General features: G+C 33.0%; 1 protein-coding gene across 3 annotated transcripts in view; it reads right to left on the bottom strand.

Annotated features, from left to right (window-relative positions):
* Nucleotides 1-21273, bottom strand: part of DMXL1 (Dmx like 1) — a 160886-nt gene that overhangs the window by 100451 nt on the left and 39162 nt on the right. For all 3 annotated transcript variants that reach the window (XM_090276612.1, XM_090276614.1, XM_090276615.1), the window contains exons 9-19: nt 20142-20310; nt 17308-17520; nt 14320-14573; nt 13536-14214; nt 13328-13449; nt 10807-10896; nt 10624-10726; nt 8363-8482; nt 7858-8076; nt 2316-4001; nt 968-1075 (exon numbers count right to left, since the gene is read on the bottom strand). In XM_090276612.1, coding sequence (XP_090132738.1) covers nt 968-1075; nt 2316-4001; nt 7858-8076; nt 8363-8482; nt 10624-10726; nt 10807-10896; nt 13328-13449; nt 13536-14214; nt 14320-14573; nt 17308-17520; nt 20142-20310 — 3763 coding nt within the window. The remainder of the gene's footprint in view (nt 1-967; nt 1076-2315; nt 4002-7857; nt 8077-8362; nt 8483-10623; nt 10727-10806; nt 10897-13327; nt 13450-13535; nt 14215-14319; nt 14574-17307; nt 17521-20141; nt 20311-21273) is intronic.

The following is a 21273-nucleotide window of genomic DNA, read 5'->3' as shown; positions in this document are numbered from 1 at the left end:
TAGCTTTGGGAAAAGCCAGAAGTCCCAGGATGCCAAATCTGGGCTGTAGGGGAGCTGAGTCACCTGGGTGATCTGATGTCTCACCAAAAAAACTGCATGAGGTGTGATGCATGAGTGGGCACATCATTGTGATAAAGCTGCCAATCTCCAGTTGCCCATAAGTATGGCCTTCTGAATCATCTGAATAGTTTCCACGGAGGAATGTTCAAGCTTAACCCAAAGTTTGATGCAGATTCACTGCTCTACTCACTCAGTCATTTTGAATGCGAAAGCCACACAGTATACATGCTCACTCAATGGCATCTACTGCCTCCACTGACCAGTACAGTGAAGTCATCATTGTTCATTCATGTGCATTACTGTTCACTCTCCATGGTTGCCAGGTTACATTGCTGTCATGCAAACCGTTCTTGTTATATTAACAATGGTTGGACTTTTTCTGAACAGACCTTGTATAATAGTAACTAAGACGTTAGTAAGCTAATATCTAAAATACACATTAATATTAACAGTAGTTTTGAGGATGCTCATTTTTTGGTAAAAATTAAAAATTGAATATGTATCCTTTTCTATAACAAAATGTTATTCAAATTTTGGAGAAAATTTTGAATTTAGATAAATGTCTAAAAGAAAAAGAAAAAGAAAATCTAAGAAAGAAAGGGAACAAAATGGCACTCATTGCCCTTTAATGTATGATGTACTTGACACATAACAGAATATCCAATTGCCTAATTGCTTCATATTTCTATGTCTTCATTAACTCTTTCCACCCACCAAAAATATTCCAATATCTTAATTAAAGAAAATTAAGTGGAAATAAACATTTAAAAAAATAAATTAGGGAATCTTAGAATGTGTCAATTTGTCATGATTATCATAACTGAGCAAAAGCAAAGTTATAAGTTCTCAAGCCTTTCTTCTTTTCTTCTAGTCTTACTTCTTTTTAATAGATGACTACCAAAATCACCTTGGTGAAGGAGTTGAGCTCGACAAGCTGGAAGGGAAGTTGTAAGAAAAGTATGAAGTCGAACAGCCAAAAGAAATTTTAACCCACATTCATCAAGAGTTTCTCCACCTATAAAAAAGGGGGAAAAAAGGTAGTTACTTATTTTCATTTGTAAAATAACATTTCATTAATCAAATATAAGTAAATACTAATAATTCTGGAAAGTAACATATGCCACAGCACCAAATACTTAGACAAAACATTCTGAAACTGAAAAAAGTAACCAGTCTAAATATTTCTAACATGCAATTCCATACAATTATACATTACAGAAATAAGTATTATAGTAAAATATTTTGAAAAATAATAAAGAGAATGAATTGACTCAGGGTCTGTAACAGTTTTTATAACTGGATCTCCTCTGATCTGAAAAATACTTAAATTGAAATGTGACTAAATTTTAAAATATTTTAACTTTCTCTGTGGTGTATGTTATAATATTTCACATTTTGACCCAAGTCATATGCCCATTCCTATAATCTGCTGATAACACTGAAAAAAATAGTTATACAGTGGGAAGGCTTGCGTTTTACTCTCAATTAAGAACACCTATGATATATTTACATTAAAAATAGTATCTCCTAGTAATAATTCTTAAAGTGTCACAATGATTCATGACCAACTTTTTTCTTAAAATTTTAAGTTTTATTATTATTTTCTTAAATTTAACCCATATTTTCCTTTTAAGCACAGTTCAAGGAGTGTAGCCTGCTGATCTCTATCTGATGCTTCTGGCTGGATTTATTAATTTCATATATGATTTGAGATATGATAGAAATAATACACTCAAATTGATTTGTAACTTAGGAAATTAAGAAGGCAAAATGCTCTCTGGGTGAGGAAAAGACCTAATTTCATTACACTTATTTTTGTTACTCTAGGTAGGAGTATACATTAATGCTAATTTTTAAAAGGAACCCAAATTTTAAAAAAATGAATTATTATAACATGAGAGAAAATAAAAGCAGAAAGCACATTTTCAGGTATCTAAAGTAATTATTTAATAAGAATATTAACTTTTGCTAAACTCAAAGGATTTAGTTGGATCTTTAACATCATTAAGCAGATAATTAGGTAAAAATTAAATATGACAATTTTTTTTACAATTTTTATTTCAATTTCTATTTCAGAGTACTATGATTTATGGGATAAATAGTAAATACTCAAGTTAAAACTACTGTAAAGTCAGCAATGATGATTAAAAACTTTCAAGAGCATAATTTTTATAAAAAGTATTTTAGATTTCCTGTGAAAATAAATTAAAATATCGTTAGTTTTTCCTCTGATTCTGTACTCTATTTAGTTTTACCTTGGCTTCTGTCTCTGCTTTCTCCAATATCAGTGCTGGTAGTTGCAATTGTATCTGCTAAGGCCATCAAAGACATCTGCTCCATCCTGCTGAGTCCTGGTAAACTAGAATGAAGTAAGTGGCCAGAAAGAACCTGAGCATGTTCAGGACCAAAGTAAGTTGGACTGTATTGTGAAAGGTCAATAATCCTGGGCTTTGTATTTTCTTCATCTATTTCTAACACATTACTATCAGTCATTAAAGTTGAAGTCTGAAAAAGCTCATCATAACTTTCTTTTGATAACTGGTTTGAATTAGTTAAAGTAGTCTGATTAATAGATTTCTCCAAAGATGAGTAATAGTTATCATCATCTGCCGCAAGTAAGGCATATAAAGGAAGTGGAGGAACAGAATCTATTTCTGTGTAATCTGTATTTTCACTCTTGTTGAAAGCCTGGGGGTCTCTGGTGGTGCTTCCACTGGCACTAATGGTGAGAGACCTAAGTCGGCGCTCATGATTAGATTCAGCTTCATTCAGAGCCACAACTTCTCCAGCAATGCACTTGACAAGATGTGACAGGATGGCCTTTGCTCTTCGAACTTTGCCTAGATCCATGAGTTCCAAAAGCTGCAAAGGATGGTACTGAGGTAAAGTTGGGGAAAGAACATGAGCTGCTTCAAAAAGACCTGAATCTTCCATGTCCACAGACAAATCAAATGCAGTTCTCTTTCCACAGATTTTCTGTGCAAGACTGGTCATGGATCGAGTCAGAGTTTTCTTTGGAGGCTGTAATCCAGAACTTGATGAGTTACTCTGTTTCATTAAACTTATTATAGATGGAGTGCTCCCATTGTATGACTCTGTTATAACAGGTTCTTGTTTACAAGATGGCTGCCACTGGGAATATACACGCATCTCACAATCCATTCCTACCACCAGGATGCCATCCCGGACCCATGATAAAGAAACAGGAAAAGGTGGAAAGCCTTCTACAGAAGAAACCAAATCCACACTTCGTAACAGTACAAATTTAGAAAGTGGCACAATTTTAGTACTCTCCCAGAAAGGAAATGCAAGGTTTTCCTTACCAGTCTGTTCTTGTACCTTGCCGGCTAGGGGTCCATACATAAAAAGTTTTGATCCAATTCCTATAGTCAAGATATGAGAACCATCTTCTCTAGACATCCAGTCTAAGTGAACTAAATGCTTTATGTTTGATGTTATACTCTCTTTACTGGATAAATATACCTCTTGTTTATTATAGGCCACTAAATTGCTATCAATACTAATGCCAGAATCCAACATTGTATTTAACTCATCTAAATGAATTGTCTGTTCAAGGACCCAACATGAACCTCCTGTAGACTCACATTCAAAAATATCTACATGCATCACAAAGTCCTGAGAAGATCTACTATTAGATGCAGGCTGCTTATATGCTACTGCTAAACGATTAGTGTGTGCACAGCTAACTTCCACAGGCCTACCAGGGACAGTTATACTACTATTATTCTTAAGTCCATCTTCGATAAGTAATGGCCATTCCTCCCAAATGTATACAAGATCCGTTCTTCCATTATTTGATGTGGCCGACTCTCCATCAGTTACTCTGCATCTCCAGAATCTTACTTTCTCATCTGAGCATGAAGTCGCCAATAAATAGGGAGCACTGCATATGGGATATATGGAAGAAGAACTCAGATGACCTAAAATGAAATAATACATTAACAAAATATCAAATTTGGTTAAATATTTCTATTTTTATGTACTAAAGGTTTTGCTCTTTTGTATGAATTATTGTTAACAACACAACAGTCTATATATAGTTCAAAGGTCAGTAAGATAGGTAAAAAGCTTTTGATGACATCAAAATGTATATAAAGAGGACAGTATTACCAAAACTTAAAGCTGAAAAGAACTCTGGGAGACTAGTTCAATTCCTGCATTTTATAGGTAAAGACCCTTAGTCAAATGTTTTAAGTACCTTATGCCTAAATCAAACAGCTAGGCTAAGGCAGAATTAAAAAAACCTGAATTCTAGTCCTGCTTCTCAACCCAATATTCTTTTCACAACTCATTGCTAGTTTTATATATTATTATAGACCTCATATTAAAGATATCAACACAGTTTTAAAAGCTTATCATCATTCATTGGTTCCTTCTCTTTAATATTTTTCAATATTATTTTGTGAATGGGCCATGTTTACCTAAATACTAAATGGGCCCGCAGTAAGTGAGGGGTATTTGATATGACTGATGTTGAGAAGATTCTTAAGTGGGACACTATTTTCTTGGGCTTAATGTAATCATATAATCTTAATTTCTTAAACCAAGGGTTAGTAAACTTTCTTAAAGGGCCATATAGTAATAACTATTTTGGGCTTTGCTAGCCATAGGTCTCTGTTGCAACTACTTAACTCTGCCGCTGTAGAACAAAAGCAGCCATACACAAAGGTAAACAAATTGATGTAGCTATGCTCCACTCAAACTTATTTACAACACAGGTAGGTGGTTCACAGTTTGCCAACCCCTGTCTGAAGGTATTCAGCATAGACTATTAATTATAAGAAACGTTATGTGGAATATTTTATCATATTTTAAAAGCCAATTTCAACATGTGGAATATTTTATCATATTTTAAAAGCCAATTTCAACATAATTATAATTGTTTTTCCTAAAAAAATCCTCAAGGAATATACAGGTATTTCCCATATAACATGGTACTTCTATAACATGGTTTTGCTCTAACACGGTTAGAGAATTGGGGAAAAACTCCTGTATAACAGGAAATTAGGGAAATCTCTGTACAATACTGAATGTGATAAAATTTTGGACTGTATTAATCTAATAAATTCACCCATCAAAGAAATAAAACCGACAACATTAAATGCTTGTTGGAAAAATATATGGCTGGAGCCAATTCAAAGTGAAAATCAAATTGAGCCAGCAGAAAACAGGATAGATGCAATAGCAGAATTTGCTAAGTCTGTAGGGGGGAAGGTTTTGATGATATGACTGTAGAAGATATCCAAGAATTGCTGGTAGAAGAAGAAACTGATGAAGCAATTTTGGTAGAAACGACATCTGGAACGTGCCAAGATAACTTAGTGGACGATAGCACTGATGAAAATGAAGAAGTTAAACAGTTTACTCTAAAAAGTGTAAAGAAAGGCCTAGAGTTAGCCAAACAGTTTGAGTCATATTTCTTAAATGAAGATCCTTGCACTGAAAGGAGCACAAGTTTGAGAGAGAACTTCAAGAGTGCTTAGCACCGTATAACGAAATTTATAAGATCTCTCAGCGAAAAGCAAGCAATGTAAGATAACAGATTTTTTGCAAAAAGTAGAGCCTAGAAATCAAGATAATGCTGAAGAAAGTTAAGAGGACGAGGCTATCTTATCAAAAAGAAAATGCATTCAGTTAATGGAGCTTAGTAGTGATGACAAAGAAAACATTACTTAATTCATGTTAATATGTAATACTTTTGATGAAAATTGCTTTAATAAAGGTATGTCTCTTAATTAAAAAAATATAATTGTTTTTTTTTTTTTGGAACGTAACCCCCCTTTTTGTACTAATTCTTTATTTCATATAACATGGATTCGCGTAACATGGCATTTGTTAGGAATCTAACAACCGTGTTATACAGGAGTTACCTGTAGCAATATTGCAGTAGAGCACAGTTAGCATTGCCCAATGGATTCTCTTAGCTATACAGAGAATAAAGAGCTTATCCTTCCCAACAGTCTTGACTAAAAAAAAATTCTTAAGACTAGGAAAAAACATTTACAGTAGTCGCCCCTCATCTGCAGTTTGCTTTCCATAATTTTGAATTACCAGTCAAAGGAGATCTGAAAACAATAAATTAAAAACTCCAAGAACAAACAATTTATAAATTTTAAATTGCATGCCGTTCTGAGTAGTGTGATAAAAATCTCACGGTTCCAGCTTTATCCTGCCTAGAACATGAATCATCCCTTTGTCCAGTGTATCTACATTATAGGTACTACCACGTTGTTGGTCACTTAGTACCCATTCCAGTTATCAGATCGATTGTTGGTATGGTATCGCAGTGCTGGTGTTCAAGTAAACCTCATTTTACTTAATGGCCCTAAAGCATAAGAGTAGTGATATTGGCAATTTGGATAATTCAGAGAGAAGCCATAAAGTGCTTCCTTTCAGTGAAAAAGTATGTATGTATAGGAACAAACATAGTATATGTAGGTTTGGTACTACTGGGTGATTTGGAACTTATTCTTCAGGATAAGGGGAAACTACTGAACCAAAACAAATTTCTCCTTTTTCCCCCAGAACTTTTTTCTTCCAAACTCAACTGGGGCCAAAGTTAAGCAAGAGGATTGTTTTTAGAAATATCTTTAGTTTCTCTTACATTTGCCATGTTACTTTAATTGGAATTAGATAGTGAAGATCATACTGTCTGGCTAAAGATGACAGCTCTTAAAAGTGTGTTAATGCAAGAGTCATTCTTCTTTAAACTTTAAATTTCCTTGCACTGATGCCTCTTTTATTAAAATATACAAAGAAGAATGCAAATGTTATCAGAGCACTGTTAATAGCCTGCTCTGTTAACTTCAATTAGAAAAGCCTTCAAAATAATCAGTCAAAAAAAAAAAAAAGAAAATTAGAGAGAAGTAGAAAAAACCAAAACCCACATTTTGACTAGGAAAATGAAAGAATTGAATGATAAAGATAGATTTTTGTCTTGATTTTCTTGATATCCTGAAACAGTGGTTCCTTTTCTTTTGTGTGCATTAGAATCACCTGGAAAGCTTGGTAAAGCAAACCCCAGAGTTTGTGATTCAGTAAGTCTAGGGTGCAGCCCAAGAATTTTTATTTCCAACAAGTTCCCAGGTAATGCTTAAGCTAGTCGGGACCACATTTTGAGAAAGGCTGCCCTAGATAAAGATAATAAATATATATTAGGAACCACACATTCATAATCCTTCACAGCACACAGCTCCAGGCAGCCCTACCAATACAATGGAACCTCGATTCTTGAACTTAATTTATTCCGGAAAACTCTTCAAGAAGCAATTGGTTCAAAAATTGAATTGCCTTTGTTTGTCACCTGAGACACGTGTGACTGATTATACAGGTATCAGAATGAAAAAATGTCAGGTCAAAAATTGAAAGCCCAAGTTTTGTTTGACAACTCAGACATTTTATTGATAAACAACTTGGTTGAGAACAAAACTTGTTTGAGAACCGAGATATTTAAGAACTATTGTTTTTGTTATCAAAGTTGGCAAACAAGGTGCAACTACATTACCATCTCTGCCCTAGAAACTTCCTGTTTGTTTTCACAAAAGAATCATGAGAATTTGTTTTAGAAATCAATATTTAAGACTACAACTGGCTGACAAATGTCAAAGTTATCTGAAAATGAGAAATGTAAGCTTTCGATGTAGGGTACTTAAAGTAAGTCTCCACTTCTGCTTCTATGTGTATTTAAAAAGAGGTAGTTGCACCTCTTTTTAAATATCTAGTAAACAGTCATGGATTACAAAGTTTGCTCAGTCTTTTTTCACAAAATTTACAAACCTGCTGATGGCTTAACACTTATTATCTCAACTCCTTCTGGCAAATGCAAGTCTTGGCTATAAACCATTTCTGAAGACAGAGTCAACTTGCTGGTACTCTGAAGATTTGCTCTACAAGCCTGATACTTCTGTGCAAAAGGAGACAGGATCTTCTCTGGAGAAGAATAATGTTCTTTGGCTTGCCAAACTGCTTCAGATATTTTTGTATCTACTTTTTCATCTATAAAACATAAGAAAAAACCAAAAACTGGAGGGAGTGGGCAGAATCTTATGAATATTATAATTGATACATTTCATAATCCAAAACTGCCTTATAAGATTTAAAAGTAAACATATTGATGATTTTTTTATAACAAAAAAATTAGAAAATCATTTTGCTTTTTTAATTAACTGAATAAACTATATTATCATCACTCAGTAAGCATAGTTTTAAAAATATACACTGAACTGTCTAATCATATATAATCTGTTAATGTAAGCCTACTTTAAGTTAAAAAAAGACTCACCCAATAAGACTGGAGTGGACTTTAAATGTAAATTCCACATGTGTAACAATGAACGGTTATCTTGAGTGCACTCTACTACAATTAGGTAGAATTTTTCATAAAATCCATTAGGTGATCTGCCTGTTGGATTAATAATATTTTTCACTATCAACAAGAATAAGTGAGACAACTTATCAAATATACCAAGTTAAAATAACTAAATTAAAAAAACAAATCAAAACTCTCATCTACAGTTCCAAATACAAATGGGAATTATAGAATGGAATCAACTTCTTTACCACATGAATTTGTATTAACTTAAAATTTTAACAAGTATGCTATGCTTAAATTTAATTTTGATTTGATAGGCTTAAAAATCATATATTACAGTCATCACGAATACAATGCTCAGATAGAATAGACAATACTAAGTAGGAAATTTCTGAACAGGCAGGAACTATGTGATAGGTTCTTTAAGTCAACATATCATGATGAAAATTATGTGGCAAAACATATTTTGAAATAAGACCTGTAACGAAATGACCTATTAACAATGTTTACCTAAGGACCAATTATTAAGTATTCATTATCTGACATATTATTCAGGAAAAATTTTTAGTCAAAACTGTAATTTAAGCAGCATGTAGGTTGCTCAAAATAAACTAAAAAAATGCACCTAAGATATATCATAAAACCAGTTCATTATTGCCTGAAAAAATTAAAAATGACAGATTTCAATCCAAGTTATTCTTATTTTCATTATGCACAAAATTATGTAAAGAATATTACATTAAAGAAACTATATAAATCAAAGAACATATTAAAAAATCAGAGAGCAACTATTATTAGAGTGCAATCATTTTGTCCTTTTAAAATTGCATAGAAAAGAAGTTTTCAAAGGAACACTAGAAAGGAAAGATAACCATACATTTCTTAAGAGACTAAATGAAAAGGTAACTTCAGTTATGTGCTCTGGGTGAGTTAGGCATGCAAATTACAAGAATTAAGAGAAAGGGGGAGATAAAGAATTATAACAAAAGAAAAATAACAGAAATAAATCTATTTCTAATAATTTTTCTAACAAGAAAGAATGCCCCAATAATAAAAACATCTGTAAACCATTTCTTTTCTTCTTGGCATTAAAGCAAAATAACTCCTTGGGTGTATGCTGGAAAATTCTGAAAATAAAGATAATCATTTTTGGGTAAAAGAACTCCCTGAATATTTGAAGAAAAACCAGAAAAATAAAAGAAGTTAAAAATTAAAGATTCATAGAAAAGAAAATGTTAGAACAGATGAAGATCATAGCAAAATTTGACCTTAAGCATAGAAGAGTAATTTCTCTAAAAAGTCTTACAGAGAGCTGGATTGTTAACAGTAGTAACATTAATACCTTAATATAAGAAAGGAAAATAAAGAACATTTTGTTGATATAAATAACCCTTTATCCTGTACCTGACATCTTTATTTCCCATTTTTTAGCATCTTTCCATCATTATATTTAGAGGTTACAAAAACTCTAGAAGTGTATTTGCACAGGTCATGAATACTCAAGGGAAATGACAGAAAACTAAGTGAAAGCAGTAAGAAATTAAAGTGCAGGATTCAAAGAAGTACTTAGCAAAGAAAAAGGAAAACAGAGAAAAACAATGTACAAGGGAAGTAAAAATTATAATCTGGAACAAATAAAAATGTAATTATTAATATTACTTAAAGCTTATAACTGACTTTTAAAACAACAGATACACACTATATGGTTGCTTTATAAGGCAAGTCATTGTTGTGTTTTGTATGGCTCTGTAATTAAAACTGATGACCAAGAGATTTTAGCTTTATTTTGCTCTGTTTTCCTTTATTCAAAATAAACAGTAAATATTGAGTGGAAGCATTTTAAATAATTTTTAAGACCGCTTAATTATAAAAGTATTAACTAAGATACTTAGTTTCTAAATTATAACTTAAAGCTTAAAATTATAGGTGTCCACATTATCCAGGTTGTTAGGGCAGGACTACACCCATTAAAGAGCACTCATGCATTAATGACAAAAAACATTTATATTATACTTTTTAAAAAAATAATTGATAAATCTCCTTCAATTTCTTCATATTTCCTGATCAAGAATAAAAAGACACTGGTACTTACGATAAAAAGATGCCACAAACCAACACAGGAAGATTTCAACTTCAAACAGATGATATAAAACATTCTATCAATTTATTTTTATTAACTGCCTAACACACTCCACAGACTGGTTCTCATTACATTAAAAATTTGTCTTTACCTTCATCAGATAATAGTCTGTCTTTTGCCATACTTTTCTTCTTAAAGTTATTCAAAATGAAGTCTTCTTGAAAAACATGAAGCAGCTGGGTTTTTCGGCTTTGCTGAATGTAAATAAATAACAACGTAAGTTTACATATATGTTATTTACCTAATGCTAAGTGGCCAGAAAAATAATACTTACAAGTTTTGTAATGGGATCTAATGCGATAATACATCCTGGTCTGGCTGTTGACTGTTGACTTACGATGTTAAACACTTCACCAACATATTTCTGTTTAAAAAAAAAAAAAGGATATCTCCTTTATTAAACAAGTAAATTAAAAAATAACAAGTATGTGAAATTTCAGGCATAATAAGTCAATAATAAATTCGAGTGTGGCCAAATAAGTTTTCAAGTCTCTTCCATTATTAACATTCTAGGGCTTTTACCTTACTAACTAATTACATAGGAAAGAATAAGAATTACCGTTCAGTTGGAGCATAAAAAGACAAAAGCAATTCTTGTTAATTGAAAGGGGAAAAAGGTATTTTATATTCATGAATGTGAAAGACTGACTTCAATTTAATGGTTAAGGATCGATACTTTTTAAGCATTCATTTTGAGGTGAGAAGGATGGAGCTAAAGACACAAGCTGATATACTGTTTATGTATGTATGCTGATTTCTTTAGTCACTTAAGTCTTGATTGCTATAGTCAAGGTCATATTGTTAAATTCAATCTTCATACTTAATTTTTTAGCAACATTTGATCCTGGTGATCAATCTCTCTTCCTTGAAAAAATTTTCTCCACTTGCCTTCCATTATACACCACACTCATCCCACTTTTAACAATGGAATGCCCCTGGATTCAACCCTTCTATCACTCTAATTTCCAACTATATTCTCTCCCTCAGTGATCTCATCTAACTCCACAAATTTAAATTTAGATTCTGAAAACTCCTTATTTTATCTCTTCAGACCAGCCTCTCTCCAAATTCCAGAGACTAGCCTACTGGATCCCTCAGTTGTCAAATAGGTATCTCAAAATTAACATGTCCAAAGCAAGCTCTTGAATACAACCTGCTCCACAAAATCTGATTCTTATACATTCTTCTTGTCTAAACTTGAGGCAATTCTAGTCATCCTAGAGCTCAGTCACAAACCTTGGAAGTCATCCTCTCTTTCTCACACAAACCCCATCTCTAGTTCAATCCTAACTATTCGATGTTCAAAACATCTAGATTGCACGAATTCTTATTGTCTCTATCACTACCACTTGCTACCATTCTAAGCCCCTTTGACTTTCTTGGATTACTGTAATAGCTTCCTGAATTCGTCTGATTCCACTTCTGCTTCCCTTGTCTAACCTATATAGCTATCAGAGCAATCCTTTTAAAACCTAAGTGAGATCATAATACCACTGACATTTTCTTCAACAGTTCTGTATTATTCAGAGTAAAAGCCAAAGTTAACACAATTACCAATGAGGCCTTATATAGATAGTATGGCCAGGCTAACTTTCTGACTCATCCTGGACTAGTCTCCTGACACCTCACTTTGCTCCAGCCACAACAGTCTCCTTGCTGCTCCTTTAAATACCAACCGTGTTCTGGACTCAGGATCTTTGCCTAGGCTCTTCCTCTCCTTTAATACTCTTTCTCTAAATATCCACATTGCTACTTCCATCATCTCCTTCAGGTTTTTACTCAAATAGTACCTTTTTTGTGAGGCTTTCTCTGACCAGCACCTTACTTGGCACTCCCTACTACTTTATAAACACTGTTGTTCTCCATGGTATTTGTTAATACAGTTTTACCTTTTCCCCTATATCCCTTCACTAGAATATAAGCTCAGACTTTTGTCTGTTTTGGTTACGTCAAAATTTCCAGCACTTAAAACAATTCCTGAAAAATAGAAGGCTCTCAATAAATACACTGTTTCTACTAAAATGCTATATATATGTGGTTTGCAAAAACTTCTGTTCTGCAAAACCATGCATTAAAATTGTTTTAAAAACTTAGGAATAAAAACATGATTGGAACAGACCACTGACACCAATGCAATTTTGTAACCAGTGCATTAATAAAACTATGAATTAGTAGGTGAGGAGACAGTTTGAATCTCCTAAACAGGAATCTCAGTATAGCTGAAGGTTAACTCAGTGAGTATTTTAAAATACCAAAAGCAAAAATGTGAAAATACTGGCTTGCAGGAGCTGCTGAAACAATACAGATGGTGGGTTGCTATTAGTTGGGCACAGGAAGATGTACTGCCTGTCATAGGACAAAAGTTTTGCAATAATGTTGACAGGACTCCTGCCTGTAATACAACAAAGCTGAGAGCTTTTTTCTTTCCTGGTTAAGATTAAAATTCCACTCCTGTTATTCCAGTTTCCTTCACCTAAAAAAAGCCTGCAAATGAACCAACATAAATTTCATATTATACTGCCAACAGTCCTCATTTATCTCTGAGGAAAAAGTATTAGAGAAGCACATATTGTAAGACACCTAGACTTTACTTCTGAATAAATAAGAGAAATGGTTTATTTTTAAAGGAACTTAGAATATCACTATAATGATACAATGCAATTATGAAAAAATAAAATAACTAAAAAACATATATGTATTATAAATTATGTCACAATATTAGAACATGCCTAATAAGTATAAATTAAGTACCTAAAAATCATATAATATGCTTATGTTAAAAGCCATTTACTTACAGAAATTTCAGGATTGGAAAGCTCACACAGAAGTTTTTTAGCATCAATAACTGCTTCATATAATCTCAGATATTGTCCATCACTTGCTACAAAGCATGCACTAGGAGAGTTGCAGTATGTACCTACGGAAGTATTTCCAAACATTTAAATCCTTAAGCAAAAATGTCAGAAAAACCTTAAATTATTAAATAAAAATCAGAATGCTTACCTAGACAGTAACTGGGTATAAGAGTGGGCAGCCATGCCACATTGGAAAATGCGGAAACATGAAGAGAATTAATCCGGGCAAGCTCAGAAACACCTCCAGAAAAAGACAATGGCCCAACTGGATCGACCCTCCAAAGAATCAGCTCACTATAAACTGCATTGGGATCCTGAAATGCCACATCAATGGTGCTTTTATTCTGTTGTGACGAATCTTCAGTATTTAAAGCATCATAAGGTTGTTTTTGACTATCAACATCTGGTGTCCTTAGTGCATTATGGTGTGATGTTGTCAACAATAACGGTAATACTGAATGGCAAGCTAAATCATTAAGATGAAAGCGATGACCACAATATCTGGATTTGTGGGAAATACTGAGAACTGTAGAAAAAGCAGATTCCTCGGCAAAACTGACTAGCCACTGATTCAGAGAGCCATCAGCGTGCTTTGAAATCATCATAACATTAGGGGTAAAAATACTTAATTTTAAGCTATTAGTTGATTTACTGTGACCAGCAGAGATAAGCATTGATGTGGAACGTGTGAGGCTAGAAGGCTTTTGTTTCCCTTGCTGAATAGCCAAGTCAACATTCTTGGTACAGGCATACATCACTATGCTTTTACAGAGAGAGTTTGCATCACCTGTGGGGAAAGCTACAGGAATTCTGGAAACAAAGGACACCTAGAATTAAGAAAGTGAGCATTAGAATGCATGAACTTACATAAAGAAGTATTATAAAACTGTACCCACATTTAACAAGAAGTAGCTCTCCAGAGGATCAAGTACCTGTACTTGACGAAACATACCAGGCTGGTATTCATCCAGCCAATCCACATGCCAAACCAGCAAAGAGCCATCCATGGGATGAATACTGAATAGCATGTCTGCATTTTTACTCCATTCAGACAGAAGTACTTCAATCTGATGATCAATGGCAGCTGATGGTAATGGTACAAAACTTGAGTTTGGTACGATTTTATCACCACCCAATTCCTTCTTTTCATGATTTATTTTCAGATCATCAACACCATCATCAGTTTCTATAAGCAAAAGGGTTCAAGAACCAAGTAAATACAATCAAGGTATTACTATAAATTAAGAAATATCTTTAAAAATGCATTCAAGATGAAAAACATAATAGCTTTCATAAACAAGAAATGAGCTCTCATTTAAAATGTTTGCTCCAGGAATATAAGACCACTGGAGTTAACACAGTAATCAGAAGGCCTACAGGACTGACACACTGAATTACTGGTAGAAGGGCTATTATTGGACTGGAAAATAGGTAAAATGGTTTCTAAACCCAGTACCATAATTAACTACTCAAAAGTGAGATACACTACTTCTCTGGATCTTAGTTTTGCTCATGGTAAAATGAGGGAGCTGAAACTGGGGCTATAATGATGGGTTGAATTCTTCTAAATATATTACTGAAATATAATTTGCACTTTTTTCATAATATCAGATTTACCAAAACCTGAGTATGCTATACTATCCTCTAAGTGTATTCACTTATACTTGATATGACATTTTAAAGAAACCATTTAAAGGAATACATTCACATTGCCCAATTTTCATATTTTCTTCAACACATAGGCAATTAGAAATAAACCGGTACCGCACTGGCAAGGTGGCTCAATTGGTTGGAGCATTGTGGCATGCACCGAAAGGTTGTGAGTTTGATTCCTGGTCAGGGCACACACCTAGGTTGTGGGTTTGATCCCAGTCAGAGCAGGTATGGGAGGCAACTGATCAAGGTTTCCCTTTCACATCAATGTTTCTTTCTCTCTCACTCCCTTCCTCTCTTCATAAAATCAGTGAACATATCCTCAGGTGGGGATTAAAATAATAAATAAGTAAATAAAAATGAAATAAACTGATATACCAACTTAATACAGATAAATATGTATATTCTAATCTCTATTTCAAAAACCCTGGCCTCGATTCCTATTTAGGAATAGAGACACTTTCTTAAGAGACTCTCAAAAAATGTGAGATTGTTGACCAGATTTTAAAAATCGGTCAAGACATACAAATCATTAAGAAGGGAAAAAAAAATTTCAACAGAATATCAGGCAAAGGGCATGAAAAGGCAAACCACAGGAAGGTTAAAATATCAATAATTCTGTTCAATATACTTCAAGAAAACACCAAGTAAAACAAGATGGCATTCTCTCCATATTTTTTGGCAAGAGTAATATAATGAAAAGATACAGTGATGGCAAGGCTGTGAAAAAAAACAAACAAAAACTGGTAAAACATTTCTGGGGGTCAACTTGGCAGAAGTTACTATGCTGTATACTTGAAACTACTACAAAATAACATTTAAAAAGTTAAATTTAAAAAAACTGGCAGAACTTATTAAAATTTTATAAGTTTACACTCTGGCAATTCCAATTTAGGAATCTATGTTATAGAAAAATTCACACAAAGATGAAAAGATATGTCACTGTACCATTATCAGTATAGTGAAACACAATTTAAATCAATTTAAATGTCCATCAGTAAAGGAAATGAAAAAGTTTTATTTTGACACAGTATACTCAGAAACTTTAAAAAACGATATGGAAAAGTTCTCATACTGAATTTAAAAAGCAAGTTTTGTTTAAAACTGAACTCCCAACTTATGATAAAACAAAAACAAAAACTATCTGTAAAAATATGTTTGTAGGAAGGTAGAGAAAAAGTAAATGTAGGACACTCACTTAAAAATATGGAAACTTTGCACCTGTTTATACAATCTGATTATTTTTTGCTAATAAGCATGTATAATCTTCTATTTAAAATAAAACTTTTTGTAAAACAAAAGCATTTAAGAACCATAAACTGTAGCAGAGATGGTTAGTTGGCCATCCAAATTTGTGCTTCCTAGTCCTTAATATAGAATGGCTGGCTATCCAGTCAAGGACTACAAGGACTCTGTGACTAGTGCTTTATAATGAAATGAGAAAGTGGTATGTGCCAACTCTCAGTCAAAGTTAAGAAACAGCTATACCTTCTCCTTTCTCCCCCTCCATGACTAAGGCTAAAGGCAGAAGAGTTTAGGACCTAGTATAATGCTTCTCAAACTTTAATACATATACAAATCACTTGGGGATTTTGTTAAACTACGGCTTCTTGTTTAATAGCTCTGGGTAGAACCTGAATTGTGCATATCTAACAAGCTCCCAGGTAATGTCAATGCTGGTAGTTCACAGATAATCTTTTAAGTGGCAAGGCCCAAGGGGCTGACTGAGGCCTAAGTATGGAGAATCCTGAGTCCCTAAATCACCATGTAGAAGAAAGCTACCTAGAAAAGGAACATCTACAGTAAATTAGTCAATTAGCTAGTCCAAATTTGTATTATGCCATTCTAATTTTGAAGTTTATTTCTGACAGTAGCTACTGTTACTCTAATACAGTGGTTCTCAACCTTCCTAATGCCGTGACCCTTTAATACAGTTCCTTGTGTTGTGGTGACCCCCCAACCATAAAATTATTTTCGTTGCTACTTCATAATTGTAATTTTGCTACTGTTATGAATCGTAATGTAAATATCTGATATACAGGATGTATTTTCATTGTTACAAATTGAATATAATTAAAGCATAGTGATTAATCACAAAAACAATATCTAGTTATATATGTGTTTTCCGATGGCCTTAGGTGACCCCCGTGAAAGGGTTGTTCAACCCCCAAAGGGGTCGCGACCCAAAGGCTGAGAACTGCTGCCCTAATACAAAAATCTTTGCTATTTTCAACAAAACTTTACGTTTTGTATCCTTAAAACTTTACCTTCATCAGATTTTACATCTGCCTGATTAGAGTCTTCTACACTGGCCTCAGAAGACCGTTGTTCAAAACTTTTTGTAAGTTGCTGTAAAAAGACTTCCATGGACAAAGTAAAATGTAACTCTTTATTATTTAGCCAGTGTACCACAAATGGTCCACTCTTCTCCTCATTTTCACTTAGACTTAGAGATGTAATAGAAGGAAGCAGTGGAATGTCTGTAAAGAATAACAACAATAAAAAACACAGTTAAAATTTCTATCATTCTAGCATACAAAACATCCTGGTTTTATATTTTTATTAATTGTTACATTTATCTTTAAACTTCTACATATATTTTAACCTATAAATAAGACTCTAAATAAAATGTTTGCCACAATTATTATTAAAGATTGCAGACATAAATGGTAAATTTAACATACCTATAAAGGAGATAAAATTATATATTCTAAGTCATATAACCTAATTTATTTTTATATACATATTTTCTTTAATTCTAAAAACTATTCTTGTAAGAAATGTCTATAATTTTCAGATTCAATAAGTCTTCTTAATTTATATAAACACTTTGATAAGAAACCTATTTCATCCTGACCTATAATGCAAATGCCATCAATATGATGTCAAAGAACTAGTGATTTGTCTGAATAACAACTTACTTTCTTACTTCATAGACTGACATATTCACTTTTTTAATGACCCACCCATCTAATTATTTTTGACATAATTGCTAAATGAAGCATATTGAAGTATGAATGCAAAGTAAGTTATGACAAATGACAATACCTAACTAATAAAGGTAAAGAAAAATTTGTTTATCATATTAAATCACATCTAAATTTAGCTCATGCTGGTATATGCTGAAAAGTAAAGGCATAAGTGGATTGAGGGAATGTGAACTGATATTCTGCTCTGTGAGAGCAAGGATCACACCTGTTTTGATCACTCCTGTATCTCCAGTTCCTACCACTATCTTCAGTTCCTATACTGGCATAGACTAAAAACTCAATAAAAGCTTGAGGAACTAAACTGCCAATTCCACTGTTCTTAGGTGAATACACACCAGTGTCACAGATTAAGAGAGTGCCCCCAAGATTCTATTGGGTAGGATTTTCTGATTTTTGATTTACAATCAACCCAAAAGAGATCAACAATGCCTCTAGTGGACCACAGGCCTAGTTATTAAGTAAGTACACAAGAAAAAGGAGCTAATGCAGGTTTTTAGCATAAGCATTCTGGGGAGAAAAAAAAAAGAAAAACACCTCACATTTCTTCTGTGTCCTGACCTCACCTAAAGAATTTGATTAAAGTCATTTTTTTAAAAATGAGGAATCTTCATGGAAAGGATAAAAAACTAGAACTAAGAGAACATCTCTTACGAGCTCCTCTCCTGTTTCTGTTTCTATTAATGGACAAATAAGAGAAGCCAAGTCTGAGAGGTTGTCCTTAAATAAGATATAGAGCATCCAGAAGGTCATTCCAATAGATGTAATTTTGGGAAAGGAATAGGGTCTATTCTAAGTGCTAATAATATTATTTTGCTTTGATTTGCTTTACATGTAGGGATTTTCCTTAGGGACTTACGACCTAAGAAAGGTTTTTAGAACTTTCCTTATTGGAAGGTACTCAAGGAAATGCTGTATTGAAACTAAGGGTTTCCTTTTCTGTAATCCCTTAGCCTCTTCCATTAAAGTGAGAATTCAAGCTTTCTATATTCTCAGAATATTGTCTTTTACTCAGCAGACCCTCAAAGTTATTATACTGACCTTAAGAGTTGCCACTGGGTATTAATCTCTGTCAATGTATATATTTTGATAAAGGTAATGGCATTTTCCAAGCCTATATAATTTATTAGTAAAAATAATCAATATTTTCCCCTTCACATTTTCTTGGCTCATGGATTCTTTTAGAGCTGACACTGTTGTCTACCAAATAAAAGCTAAAAGAACCATCAAATACCCTTCATTCCTACCACAAGTCTCTACACTTTAACTTATCAGAGCACTTCTCACGTTTATTCAAGTAACTAATGAACCATGTTTATCACTATATTTCTTTGAAGAATGCAATAGAGCAAAATCCAGAGTGCTATATGAAAATATGCTAAATTTATGCTTAAGAATACCTCCAAATACATAAAACTCATCAATAGTGCTTATCTTCTGGGGAGAAGGACTAGGATGGGATAGAGGTGAAAAAAGGCTTTAACTTTTCACTTTCTGTACAGATGGCATTAATCATAGGCAAATACCATTTTCTATTTTTTTCCCAGTAATATTTTATGGTTCTACTTTAAATGCCCCAACTGTGATCAGTTGGTTTTTAAACTCACAGAAAATATTTATTAAAATGATGAGTACTTAAATTCTTCCATCCAGATATTCTAGATCTGTCAATAAAATAGCACATATTTGACTAGAGAAATAAGTTTCTTAATTCTTCCAGTTGTAAGTTCTCTATATTTCTGCTCTATTTCTGAAATGGCTCCAAAGATCAAGCACTAAATACACTGGTTTTATTTAACAACTATATAATAATTATTAAAGCACCACTCTGTGATGTTAACCTGCGTTAAATATTAGCTCAAATCTCAACTTTAGAATAACTAATAAAGAATCTAAATGGCTTATCAAGATCTTAAATCATAAACCAAACCATAGCCTTAAGGAGCAAATAAGCAAAATCCTCACTCTGTGTAATCAGTGAGCTGGCTATAATGAAAAATTAACTAAGAAAGTAATCTCTAATATTTTTCTTATTTATAACTACAGGATAATTTATTTGTTATAAAGTCAATCTATTCAATTCCAAAAACATTTTTTGAATAGTGCTTTATTACCTGTGGCTGGGTTGATACTGGCTGCAATATGAAAGTGGCAAAGTGCATTGGCATGCAATGGAGTGTTCCTGTGGACATGATGAGGATCCTGCTGATGTGGCAGGTACCCAGTATGTGCTACAAGTGCAAGAGATCTCCTTCGACCTCTACGGAAATGTCTCAGATTTACCTGTGTGAATAAACAAAGTAAAACTAATGCCTAAATTGTCATAAAGACATACGTATAGGTTACATAATGGTTGTTAGACATTACAGATACTTTATTTCAGATGAATTTATATGTACAAATATTTCTCAGTAGTTTTGTACAGCAAATTTAAACTCTAAAGAAGCTTAGAACTTATACTGCCTAACCCATAACTATCACGCAATACACTGCAATTTTTATTTGATTTGTTTTCTGGTAATTAATTTTCTGAACTTAAGGCAAAGTTATAATAATGTATCTGTGGATAGTGATGTCCCGATGTAAGCTGTTTTCTTTGTATCCAAAACTTACTCCTTATGACCACAAAGCATTGGATAATATTACCATAATAAATTAGGGTGCTATTTCATAATTTAGAAAGCACTTTCAGAGATCATCTCATTTGACCCATAAGGTAGACATTGCAAATATTGTTATTCTGATAGTAGACAAGAATCATCAGATTCCTAGTTGCTGAGTCTCCATGCATTATATATTTAGTAATATTCTGAGCCATTACAATACTATATTAATTTGAAAAAGTTCCTAACCATACAAAATATTCAAAGGTAAAGATAAATCATTTTTAGATCACTTCCTGTTTTCAATATTAAGAGAAATAATAAAAAGAATCTGTATTACTAGTCTATGTTCAATTAGTACAAACAATAAAAACTGACTTTTTCTTTCTACACTACTTAGTAAAATAAGTACTTCAAGTTCAAAGGGGCTTTAAAGATAACAACTGTAGAACAGAATCTGACAAATTAATCATTCCTGTAATTAAGACAGGACAAAATACCCCAAGCTCTAAAGAAAATAAATAATTAATTTTTATAGTCACACCTTTGCTTTCTCAGATTTTAATTTACTTTATGTTATTTTAGCTAAGACAAGGGTAAGCATCCTTTTGTTATCATTAAACTAAAATTAACTTAATAATTT

The sequence above is a fragment of the Furipterus horrens genome, unplaced genomic scaffold, assembly GCF_987537825.1.
Source record: "Furipterus horrens unplaced genomic scaffold, mFurHor1.1.pri manual_scaffold_5, whole genome shotgun sequence".
In the NCBI taxonomy this organism is placed as follows: Eukaryota; Metazoa; Chordata; class Mammalia; order Chiroptera; family Furipteridae; genus Furipterus; species Furipterus horrens.
The sequence above is the reverse complement of the archived record's forward strand: the minus strand, read 5'-3'. Positions and strand labels throughout refer to the sequence as shown.